Source organism: Pan troglodytes, chromosome 18 (genome assembly GCF_028858775.2).
Source record: "Pan troglodytes isolate AG18354 chromosome 18, NHGRI_mPanTro3-v2.0_pri, whole genome shotgun sequence".
NCBI lineage: Eukaryota > Metazoa > Chordata > Mammalia > Primates > Hominidae > Pan > Pan troglodytes.
The window spans coordinates 31240528-31253590 of NC_072416.2; the positions used below are offsets into that span (position 1 = coordinate 31240528).

Genomic DNA, 13063 nt, shown 5'->3' on the forward strand with positions numbered 1-13063 from the left:
AAAAAAAAAAAAATACAATGAAGAGATTACTTCATTCACAAATAAGGATCAAATTTTAGTGCTTAAAAATTAACAAGGTGGGCCGGGCGTGGTGGCTCACGCCTGCAATCCCAGCACTTTGGGAAGCCGAGGTGGGTGGACCATGAGATCAGGAGATTGAGACCATCCTAGCTAACACGGTGAAACCCATCTCTACTAAAATTACAAAAAATTAGCAGGGCATGGTGGCACGCGCCTATAGTTCCAGCTACTTGGGAGGCTGAGGCAGAAGAATCACTTGAACCCGGGAGGCAGAGGTTGCAGTGAGCCGAGATCGCACCACTGCACTTCAGCCTGGGTGACAGAGCGAGACTCTGTCTCAAAAAAAAATTACCAAGGCGGAGATCATGAAAATGGCATGAATAGTGTGGGATTTCTCTAAGATTGTTGATATTAATTCCATTAGACTCTTATGTGAGTGAAGATGAAGACTTCCCCTGAGTAAGTTCAGACAGCTTGTGATAACATTTCTACATCGATTCCTCAGGATTTAACTATATATTCTTGAAAACATCTCAATTTTAAATGTTTCTTTCAAGATGGTGAATTAAACAGAGATAGCCCTTCATCAGGTTGAACTCAGCATATGCTGAGTCTGAAATGGAAATGATGGAGTTAGAGAACCATACAACAATGGTAATGATTTCAGAAACATGGTGTTGAGCAGAACAAAGCAGACACAAAAGAGTACCTATGGCATGGCATGCATCTGTATACGCGAAATTCCAGAATAAGCAAGCTAACCTATGATAAGAAAGAGACTGGCTGGGAAGAGTGAGAGTTCACTTTCTGGGGTGACATAATAGTGTAGATCTTGGCTGGGCACGGTGGTTCACGCCTGTAATCCCAACGCTTTGGGAGGCCGAGGCGGGCGGATCACCTGAGGTCGGGAGTTCAAAACCAGCCTGACCAACATGGAGAAACCCTATCTCTACTAAAAATACAAAATTAGCTGGGAGTGGTGGCACATGTCTGTAATCCCAGCCACTCGGGAGGCTGAGGCAGGAGAATCGCTCGAACCTGGGAAGCAGAGGTTGCGGTGAGCTGATATTGCCCCATTGCACTCCAGCCTGGGCAACAAGGGAGGAACTGTCTCAAAAAAATAAATGAATAAATAAAATAATGTAGATCTTGAAAGGGGGTTGGTTTATGCTGGTGCATGTACTTTCCAAAGTTAGTAAACTTACACTTAAGGTTATATATTTTGGCCAGGCGCGGTGGCTCACGCCTGTAATCCCAGCACTGGGAGGCCGAGGCAGGCAGATCACGAGGTCAAGAGATGGAGACCATCCTGGCGAACATGGTGAAACCCCATCTCTACTAAAAATACAAAAATTAGCCAGGTGTTGTAATCTGAGCTACTCAGGAGGCTGAGGCAGGACAATTGCTTGAACCCCGGAAGCGGAGGTTGCAGTGAGCCGAGATCTTGCCACTGCACTCCAGCCTGGGCGACAGAGTGAGACTCTGTCTAAAAAAAAAAAAAAAAAAAAGTCATCAAACCAGATGACACAAATCAAATGACATTTCACTTTGTTTTGGTCCATTTTGTTTGTTAGAGACAAGAGTGCAGCGGGGCCATCTCAGCTCACTGCAACGTCCAGCTCCTGGGCCCAAGCGATCCTCCCACCTCAGCCTCTCCAGTAACTGGGATAACAGGTACGCACCACCAGGCCCAACTAATCTTTTTTGGAATTTTTTGTAGAGATGGGGTTTCGCTATGATGCCCTGGCTACTCTTCAACTCCTGGACTCGAGTGATCTGCCCACCTCGGTCCCCTAAAGTGCTGGGATTACAGGCCTGAGCTGTGTAATTTCATGCCGCGTGACACAGCCCAGTAAAAAGGAAGAAACCCCGCGGGTCCAGCGTCTACTCACAGGGGTGGGATGATGGCTGATAAATCCCAGCAGGAGCCAAAAGAGGAGCCACCACCGCAGCCGCAGCCGCATGTCCTGGTCCTTTCAGGGCGCCCTGAGGCGGCCAGGACAGAGGTGGAGGTGGCTTAGGGCAGGGGGGAGGGAAGGGGACGGGGACCGGGGCCGGATCTGAGTTGGGGAGGGGGAGGGGAGGGGGAGGGGAAGGGGAGGGGAAGGGGGGAAGTAAGGGAAGGGAAAGGAGGAGAAGGGGGCTGTTGGGCACCTGGAGGAGCTGGAGGAGGAGGAGGAGGAGAAGAAGAAAGGGGTCTGGGAAAGGATCCGGTTCAAATTAAGTTCTCAAGCGCTGGTGGAAGGTTTAGCTACAGGTCACGGAGAAGATCAGGGAAGCAACAGGACACGCGGGGCAAGGGAGCGTGAGGCTTAGGAGCAATTAGAGGGAGACAAAAAGGTTCTGCTATCCACCAAACCTTCTTCGGTCTGGGCCCTCCCTTGGCAACCCTGGGGCTTTATACTCCCTCTCCACCAATCCCTGATGACCCCGGTGGTGCCTCACAATGGACAACGCCAAGTAGCGCCCGCATCATTCCAATGACCCCTCCCCCATCTCAGTCTCCCACACTCCTCGCAAGGACAGGTCCTCTCTGGAACCTTCACAAACCTGATTTCTGGTCCTCCCCAACCAGCTCCCTGTCCCTGCTTCTGGGCGCTCCTTCCTTCCTGAGCTCCCAGGGCTCCTCAAGGTCACTTTTGGCGACAAAACATAAAAAACAAATGATGGCAGGATGGCAGGAAGAACCTCATACCCAAGCAGGGTGCCAGGTTTTACAGCCTCCGCTCAGCCATTCATATCCTAAGCAACAAAACATCAGCAGGATGCGGAAGGTCCCGATAGTAAACCATCTCCATCACATCCATGTAGCCATCCGTCCATCAACCTGTATCTCAGGAACAAATGTAGATACATTCATTTTAAGCATGCATGGTACATTTACAAAAATTAACCTGACTTATTTTGTTCCAGCAAATCTCAATATATTTGAGAGCAATCAAATCACACAGCATGTTTCTGATCATATAACTGTGCTAGAAGTCAATGATTAAAAGCTAATTCAAAATTATTATTTGCTTGGAAATTCAAAGTGCCCTTAGAAGACATAAACATAAGAAAGAATCCAAAATGAAACAAGATTGCCTTTCAACTCAATGATAAGATCATAACATGGCAATAAAATGTCTCCCTCTGGCCTGGGAATTCCTCTTTGTGCCACAAGGTTGTGTGATCGCAAATCACCCCTAACCCACCTAGACATTTTAACATCCGAAACCGAGTGATGATGTCCTTATCTATATCATCTTACTGCCTGTGTGTGTGGACTTTAAATTCTGAACCCAAATGAGGGGGAGAAAACCAAGTTGACTTTCATGATTGACCTCTCAGGGATGTCCAAGGAATCTGTGCATTTCAAGAAACAAAGTTCATCAGCTTCTCTCCTAAGGTATTTGCCCACAATACCCAGAGGGCTTGGCAGCATCATGTGTGATGGGTGGGGAGCTCCAAGCAGGTGGGCAGGACCCAGGGGCCTGGTGACCAGGACAGACCCCCACTGTCCATCACCTTTCCTGGCCCTGTCCTCTGCTAAACTTCCCACAGGCCTTCTGCCCGATCACACAGAGTGTGCCCAAACTCTCTCAGGCCTCTGGCAGCTGAAAACCACTGCTTTAAATCCCTTTACCATTTACTATGACATAAGGTTATTGTAAACAGGAAATATTCTATTGATGCTACAAATGGAAAGCCAATGCCTTTACCATAAATAGAAAAACAACCCTAACAAGCAAGCAAAACAAAAACAAAAGAGGGGCTGGGTGTGGTGGCTCACGCCTGTAATCCCAGCACTTTGGGAGGCCGAGGTGGGCGGATCACAAGGTCAGGAGTTCCAGACCAGCCTGGCCAATATGGTGAAACCCTGTCTCTAATAAAACACAAAAATTAGCCGGGTGTGGTGGTGGGCACCTGTAGTCCCACCTACTTGGGAGGCTGAGGCAGGAGAATAGTTTGAACCCGGGAGGCAGAGTCTGCAGTGAGCCGAGATTGCACCACTGCACTCCAGCCTAGGCGACAGAGCGAGACTCTGTCTCAAAAACAGCAACAACTACAAACAAACAAAAAACAGGGTTAACAAAAGTATGGAATTCAATTCTTTTTATATGCTGCAGCCACGTTCTGGCCCTAGATTTGGCTGGGCATGGTGGCTCACGCCTGTAATCCCAGCACTTTGGGAGGCTGAGGCAGGCGGATCACGAGGTTAGGAGTTCGAGATCATCCTGGCCAACATGGTGAAACCCCGTCTCTACTAAAAATACAAAAATTAGCCAGGCATGGTGGCACACGCCTGTAATCCCAGCTACTCAGGAGGCTGAGGCAGGACAATCCCTTGGACCCGGGAGGCGGAGGTTGCAGTGAGCCGAGATCGTACCTTTGCACTCCAGCCTGGGTGACAGAATGGAATGAGATTCTGTCTCAAAAAAAAAAAAAAGCCCTAGATTTCGGTTCTGTTGGTTGTAAAAGGAGAGACAGCTCCCATATGGAGGCTGCTCCTTTATTCTCGTGGCAGGATGAGGGCATGTGGGGCACAGGGCACAGGAGAGCCATGGAGGATGTGCAGCATGGGCAGGAAAAGAGCCTTCAGTGGTGTACATTTCCATCGTTTGGGGCTGTTTCTTACCTACAGTGATACCTAGCCCATCCTAGCAGGCATGCACCATCTACCCCACGCTCTGTGATGCAGACTAGCCTGCCGTCAGAACATGAACTGGTGGTCAGACACACGTAGGTTTCAGTTCCAGCTCTGCCTCTTATTGACTGTAACCTCAGGCTTAACTTTCAGTCTCTGAGCCTCAGTTTCAACTCTGTAAAATGAGGTGGCTATACCATCTCAGGTTGCAGAGAGAATTAAATGAAATATAAGTGCATGTAGAGCATTGAACCCAGGGCCTGGCACACACAGTGAGTACTCAATGTTAGCCATGTAGCTTCATGATGCACACTGATTGTCAATATTCAGACAATCCAGTAAAGTATTACCAAAAATAAAAGTAAACTTATTTGCATATGTATTCTTTCAATCTTTATTTTTAAACAGGGTAAAACTATGCATATTCTTTCATAGCCAGTGTTTTTCTCTTCATAGTATATTGTTAAAATAATTTTATCTTAGACCGGGTGCAGTGGCTCACACCTATAGTCCGAGCACTTTGGGAGGCCACGGTGGGCAGATTACGAGGTCAGGAGTTGACACGAGCCTGGTCAATATGGTGAAACCCCATCTCTACTAAGAATACAAAAATTAGCTGGGCATGATGGTGCACACCTGTAGTCCCAGCTACTCAGAAGCTGAGGCAGAGGAACTGCTTGAACCCGGGAGACGGAGGTTGCAGTGAGCCAAGATTGTGCCACTGCACTCCAGCCTGGGCGACAGAGTGTAACTCTGTCTCTCTCTCTATATATGTGTGTGTGTGTGTGTGTGTGTGTGTGTGTGTATCTATATAAATCTCAAAAATAAAAGATCATTTTTGAGATTATCATTTTAAAAGACAAGATAATGTTCAACTTAATGACTAATTTAATTATTACTATTGGACTTTTTGTAGACTGCACAGAGCATTCAAAACAAATGAAGGAGAATAAAAAATATGTATTACCTGTTGTAAAATAAATGTGATGTGGTTAATTCTCTTATTCAAAATTATAGAACATATATATGTACTATAGAATGTATTTCTTATTATGAGTCATGTTAAAAAGTAGTTTAGAAGCTGTTGATTTGAGTTTCCTTTTCAAATTTTGCAGGATAATTTTTTTTTTTTTTTTTTTTTTTTTGACAGAGTCTCGCTCTTTCGCACAGTCTGGAGTGCAATGGCGTGATCTCGGCCCACTAAAACCTCCACCTCCTGAATCTAAGCAATTCTCCTGTCTCAGCCTCCTGAGTAGCTGGGACTACAGGCTCACACCACCATGCCTGGCTAATTCTTGTATTTTTAGTAGGGACGAGGTTTTGCCGTATTGGTCAGGCTGGTCTCGAAGTCCTGGCCTCAGGTGATCCACCAGCCTCAGCCTCCCAAAATGCTGGGATTACAGGCATGAGTCACCATGCCCAGCCTAAACTTGGCAAGATAATAAATAACCTTTTTAAGTGTCGTTGGGCACTTGTCTGGTTGTTTTTCTTTAGGTTACCATGCCAGCAATGATTCCTTTTGAGTTTCTGACAGAAGATAGTGGTTTTCATCCAAATAAGTCAACTACTCTACCCCATCCCTAAGCCACTTGTATGGAAAGAAAAAGAGGAAGAAGCCAGTACTGTGACTGCGTAACCTTCCCCCAGCATCACCCGCTATGAGATGTGTGGCAGCTGAGACCCGGGAACTGCTCAAGGGCACCAGGCCCCATCTGTCTGCACTCACTCACCTTCCTCAGGTACTCGCATGGGCATGTCACTGACTTTACGTGCTGCTGCAGCTCCTTGGTGAGCTGGCCCTGCTCATGGGACAGGAACTGTGGGGTCAGGACAATAGAGAGCTTCACCATTTGCAGAATGAGAACAGGGGCTCATGATGAGTGCCAACCTATTAGACAATTAAGAAAAAAAGTTTGTTGAATGAGTGGAAAAACAAGGTGATGTTTGAGTCTATAGTGGTCAAGAGCATGGGGGTTTCAGAAAAGGACAGAACCAAGTTCAAATTCCTGTACTTTGAATTTCTACTTCATGCCATGCAAAATTACTTTACCCCTTTTAACCTCAGTTTCCTTCTGTGTGAAACAGGAACAATAGTTTCATTCGTCATTCAGTTTCTCTCAAGGTTTCACGAGATCATACCTATAAAACATCCAAGTCATTTAAATGTATCATCATTTCTGTCATAATTAGTGGGATCCATTTCACTATTATTGGATATACAGTTCTGTGCCTGAAACCTACAAAAAAGAAAATGTTAAGTCTAAAAAGCATTAGTGATTTCTCATTTTTATATTACTAATTATAACCCTATTTAATCACACATGGCCTTGTCCGTGGCAGGTGCTCAATAAACACTTGTCGAATCAATGCATGTGGGCTCCGGAGCCACACTGTTTAGATTCTATTCTGCCTCCACCACTTATCAGCTGTGTGATCTGGGTAAGATAATTCACCTCTTTATGTCTGCACTTCCCTCTCCATAAACTATATATAATGAGAATCCTTAGCTCATTCAGTTGTGGTGAGGGGTGAATGATTTGGCACACAGGAGGGGCTTGTTAAACATTAGCTGTGATGATCTCCTTCCAAATCTTCATTTTCAGAGCCACAGATGAGGCCATAGTGCAACCAGGTGACCTTAGAGTGTAAGTACACATGATCGCCAGCTATGCTCTATCTCCACCATAGGTCCAAGACTGGGTAGTTCTGGCCTGGAGGTTTCTGCTGCATCTGCCTTCTCAGTGTTCACCTAAGGACTTTTGTGTTTTCCTCCTCACATCCCCACAGATGGGGTTCAGGCTGCCGGACACAGCTGGGTGATGCCAGGGCAGTGGTCACCTGTGCCAGCCCCGTGAGGTAGCTGGAGGATCATTGTTCCTTCCTTCTCGGGCTCTGGGCAGATGCCAGGGCTGGGGTGACACATGCCCTCAAGTTTCTTGCTTTGGTGGGCCACATTTTCCCTTGGCAAAGAGGGTAAAGGTCACAGGATGCCAGAGAGCTGTGACTTCTCTGTGCCCTGGGCCCAAACTATGAAGACCTGACACACTATGCTAAAAGTCCAAGGCTGGGTGCTCCCCAGAGCTTCTTGCCTCACCGCTTCTGCTGAGGGAGGAATGAATACTATGTCCTCCCAGAGCTTTGGGAGCTTGTAGCAAGCAGCCTCCCCAGCGCAAAATCTCTTGGAAACCTCTAGCTGTGTCTGAAACATTAGTGCAAATGTTGCATCGTATTTCCCATATGTCCGCATGTTTTAGGAAAAAACCCTCAATTTCCTAAATATGCAAGAAAAATCGGTATTGTAGGACAATGTGACTTTTTAAAAAATGTTATTTAAAAATCTTCCCCACCTCCTTTTCTGCCCTCCAAGACAGCCAAATACTTGTTGAACATATATTATTAAATGCCTACTACATGCCAGCCATGATTCATGGTCTTGGGGACACAGCAGAGAACGAACTGACAGGATTCCTCTCTTATGTAACTCACATTCTTATATGATAATGATAAGGGTTAACATTAATTAAGCTGTCACTACGTGTTAGTCACGGTGCAGTCATTCCCACACATTATTACACTTAAACCTGCTAGCAAGCTTGCAAGGTAGTTAGTTGTTTTTCCTTTAAAAACTGAGTCTCGGAATGATGAAGCACTCTGTCCAATGTCACACAGCTAGTAAGTGTGGAGACCTTGCATCCAATCAATGCCCGTCTCATTCTAAAGGCCATGTTATGTGTTCTCCAGCCCATGGAGAATAATTTTAACACAGTCAATGAAATTTCTACACAACAATGTTCTTGTCTCAAGTCCAAGAATGCCTCCTACACCTCCTATAATACTGGCTTTCTGGTGAGTAAAGATGCCATTCTCATGTGTAATCAGGTGGCAAATTCTCATGTGTAATCAGGAGATATGACCAAAGTAACCATCTGCCTACACTCATAACCCTGTACACACTCTTCCTGTGTCGATTCAATTCAAGTACCCCTTTTGATCACTTAGCAAATCTGACCTTTAAAAGGGTTAAAGTTTTTATATCCATGTAAGTTTCTGTATTGCTTTGGAAGTCTCTGGTTAAATTAATACTCTTTTAATAGTGACCTGTGATTCTGTTTTGATCAAGTGTTTTCAAACTTGACGTCTTTGATGGGTTTCTCCAGTGTCAAAATCCTAAATCAAGTCTTTTTGGCTTAAAACTAACTTTGGGATTTTTTCAGGTGCATCCCTTGGGGAGTCTAAAGAATGTATCTCTCATCTTGTAGAGGTATTAAGTGTTTCGATTTATTTGGTAGATTAAATGGGCAGGCATTGTCAAATGTGGTGATACTGCATGGGAAGGCACTGTCAAGTGAGGTGACATTAGATCTCATCTCAGTTATATTTATGGGTATGTTGTTGATATACGTGTTCCAAAAATTGCATACATTTATACAAATTTAATATGATTTGTAATTTTGATAGTTATGCTAAATATTTGCTAAAGTTATATTTGTACAAACATGTCATGAATGGCTGGGCACCATCACTCATGCCTGTAATCCCAGCACTTTGGGAGACAAAGGCACGTGGATCACCTGAGGTCGGGAGTTCCAGACCAGCCTAATAGAGTGAAATCCTGTCTCCACTAAAAATACAAAAATTAGCCATGCCTGGTGGCACATGCCTGTAGTCTCAGCTACTCGGGAGGCTGAGACAGGAGAATTGCTTGAACCCAGGAGGCGGAGGTTGCAGTGAGTCGAGATCATGCCACTGCACTCCCGCCTGGGTGACAGAGGTAGAATCTATCTTAAAAAAAAAAAGTTATTAATTATTTCTGAAGATTGTATGAAATTTATAAAAGTCTGGTGGCCCTGATATGATGCTGTCAGTCATGATTCTGATTACTGTCTTAAAATGCTGCACATAAGTAATTAAATTTCCTTGTGAACTGGGAAGTTTCATCAGACTTTTATCATAACTATTGTTTCCATCATCCACAGTTACTGTTTTGAATTCTTCTCTAAAAATATTTGTAATTGGCAATAGTCCAAATTTTCTTTTGTTTTCTTTCCTGTTTTTGAGACACGGTCTGGCTCTGTCGCCTAAGCTGGAGTGCAGTGGTGGGATCTCGGCTCACTGCAAACTCTGCCTCCCGGGTTCACGCCATTCTCCTGCCTCAGCCTCCCAAGTAGCTGGGACTACAGGTGCCCGCCACCACGTCCAGCTAATTTTTTGTATTTTTAGTAGAGACAGGGTTTCACTGTGTTAGCCAGGATGGTCTCAATCTCCTGATCTCGTGATCTCCGCGCCTCGGCCTCCCAAAGTGCTGGGATTACAGGTGTGAGCCACGTGCCCAGCCTAATTTTTGCATTTTTAGTAGAAAGGAGGTTTCACCATGTTGGCCAGGGTGGTCTCGATCTCCTGACCTTGTAATCCGCCTGCCTCGGCCTCCCAAAGTGCTGGGATTACAGGCGTGAGCCACTGCAACTGACTTTTTTTCTTTTCCTTTTTTTTTTTTTTGAGACAGAGACTCACTCTGTCACCCAGGCTGGAGTGCAGTGGCATGATTTTGGTTCACTGCAACCTCCACCTCCTGAGTTCAAACAATTACCCTGCCTCATCCTTCGGAGTACCCGGGATTACAGGTGCGTGCCACCGTGCCCGGCTCATTTTTGTATTCTTAGTAGCGACGGCATTTCGCCATGTTGGCCAGGCTGGTCTCAAACTCCTGGCCTCAACTGTTCCACTCTCATTGGCCTTCCAAGGTGCTGGGATTATAGGCGTGAGCCACCACAACTGGCTCAGTAAATGCATTTTTTATTATCAAAAAGAGTAGTGTATGTTTGGCGTATTCTGTGTAGAATGTATTTTATTGATGTCTCCTATTTTTATAATTTCTGAGTTAAGTACTTTTTAATTAATGCTTTTTAGTTTTGGGCAGATTCAGTTGACTAAAGCACCTCATTTCCCAGATACATGAAATAAAATATTTGGCTTCTTTTCCAATTTCACACTGATGTTATTTTGTGAAAATCAGTGCTTTAAGATAAATCTTTATACGTTAAGGTAAACATGAGAAACTTGATCTAATATTTAACATTTATTCAGTTCTACACTTTACTAACTTCTACACCAGCAGATTTAGACATTATGTAACCATCTCAAGAAGTTTCACTTGGATGTAATGCTTCACGCTTGTAATCCCAGCACTTTAGGAGGCTGAGGTGGGAGGACTGCTTAAGGCAAGGAGTCTGAGACCAGCCTGGGCAATACAGCAAGATCCCATCTCTATTTTAAAGAAAAGTTTCACTTTGGGAGGCCAAGGCGGGTGGATCACAAGGTCAGGAGATCGAGACCATCCTGGCTAACATAGTAAAACCCCATCTCTACTAAAAATATAAAAAATTAGCCGGGCGTGGCAGTGGGCACCTGTAGTCCCAGCTACTCGGGAGGCTGAGGCAGAAGAATGGCGTGAACCCGGGAGGCAGAGCTTGCAGTGAGCTGAGATTGCGCCACTGCACTCCAGCCTGGGCGACAGAGCGACACTCCATCTCAGAAAAAAAAAAAAAAAAAAAGTTTCGGCAAATTCCATCTAAGAATTCCACCAGAGTTCTGTTGTCTCCAATGTCATCTTCCACAGATTTCAAGTTGTGAAGCCCTGAACTGTAAATTTATCTTGAGAATGTATATTTAAGCTTAATTTAAGACTATATACCTAAAAATTGAGCATATAATTTCTATAATTTATGTAAGTTTCTGTAAGTCATAAGTATGTGGTTTCCAAGTGTATAATTTATCTGAATGTAATAGGCATTAATATATTTTACATTACTGGGACCATAGTACAGAAATTTCTAAATGGTTTGTTAAATAACTTGTTATTTGTGTTGTTGTAAAAGCAGTTAATACAATGGAAAAACTCGTAAGAAGAAGATACAGTTTAACATCAAAAAGTTTACCCAAGGTAATTATGAGTACTACCTGGCAAAACTTCACAGAAGCTGTGGTATCACTTTTATGATGGAAGAATAGTGTTTGCATTTTGTGTAAAAGTAATTGCGGCTGGGCGTGGTGGCTCATGTCCCAGTGCTTTGGGAGGCGAAGGCAGGTGGATCATCTGAGCCCAGGAGTTTGAGACCAGCCTAGGCAACGTGGCAAGAGCCTGTCTCTCCAAAACCTACAAAATTTAGCCAAGCATGGTGGTGTGAGCCTGTAGTCCCAGCTACTTGGGAGACTCACGCTGGAGGATCTCTGGAGCCCAGGAGGCAGAAGATGAATAAATAAATGGATGCAACTGAATGGGATGAGGTCTCTCTTGAAGGAGAGAGCAAAAGAGATTTAAATAGTAACAATTATAATAAGGCTGGGCGCGGTGGCTCACGCTTGTAATCCCAGAACTTTGGGAGGCCAAGGTAGGCGGATCGGTTGAGGTCAGGAGTTCAAGACCAGCATGGCCAACATGGTGAAACCCTGTCTCTATTAAAAATACAAAATTAGCCGGACATGGTAGTGCGTGCCTGTGGTCTCGGCTACTCAGGTGGCTGAGACAGGAGAATCGCTTGAACCTGGTAGGCACAGGTTGTAGTGAGCCGATAAATATAAAAAGTATTAGAGTACTAACAGAGGAAAGTTTCCACTGATCACATTTTAGCTTTAAATAATGCAGAAGCATTTGCCCAGTTTACTTGTAATTAAAAATCATGCATCATTCACAATTTATATCTTTTTTGTTTGTACAAAAATGAACACAAGTTATTCTCTTTTATCTGTATTGTGATTGGTTTGGTGAGAGGGAATTAGGCCACTTGAGAGTTTGTGTGTGTTTAAAATTTTCTGGCCAGGCACGGTGGCTCATGCCTGTAATCCCAGCACTTTGGGAGGCCAAGGCGGGCGGATCACTTGAGCTCAGGAGTTCGAGACCAAATTGGGCAACATGGTGAAACCCTATCTCTACGAAAAATGCAAAAATTAGCTGAGTGCCGTGGCTTGCACCTGTCCTCCCAGCTACTTGGGGGGCTGAGGCAGTAGGATCGCTCAAGCCCAGGAGGTGGAGGTTGCAGTGAGCCGAGATCACGCCACTGCACACCAGGAAGGGCAACAGAGCAAGACTCTGTCTTAAAAAAAAAAAAAAAAGAAAGAAAAGAAAATTGGTATTTCAGGTTGTATTTAAATGGAGACTTAACATGAACTATGTTCATAACAGTTGACCAAATTAAGTGTAGATCGTCTCTTTAATAAAGAGATCATCTGGAACTGCAATTTCTAACTCATACATCATTGCTACAAACCTTATTTGTTTACTGTTTCTTTTCCAAGGACCATCAGTCATCCTTTAAAATTCATTTGAAGCTCTGAAAAGATATTTTTTGTTACATGGGCAATTTACTTTTAGTACAGTAAAATGTTATGTGAATTTCTACAGTATGTTTGCCAAAATGA

General features: G+C 44.5%; 1 protein-coding gene across 6 annotated transcripts in view; it reads right to left on the reverse strand.

Moving 5' to 3' along the window:
* LOC129137415 (nuclear pore complex-interacting protein family member B8-like) overlaps positions 1-13063 on the reverse strand; it is a 41029-nt gene that overhangs the window by 12146 nt on the left and 15820 nt on the right. Inside the window, exons 4-7 of one of the 6 annotated variants that reach the window (XM_063796920.1) lie at positions 12913-12975; positions 6788-6885; positions 6379-6536; positions 2572-2848 (exon numbers count right to left, since the gene is read on the reverse strand). Coding sequence is in view for 1 of the 6 variants with exons in the window: in XM_054669095.1 (XP_054525070.1) it covers positions 6379-6498 (120 nt within the window). In the remaining 5 variants the exon portion in view is untranslated. Of the gene's footprint in view, positions 1-1226; positions 1364-2571; positions 2849-6378; positions 6537-6698; positions 6886-12912; positions 12976-13063 lie in introns of those variants that run through there. The other 5 variants (XM_063796919.1, XM_063796918.1, XM_063796917.1 and 2 more) reach the window with 5 other exon arrangements.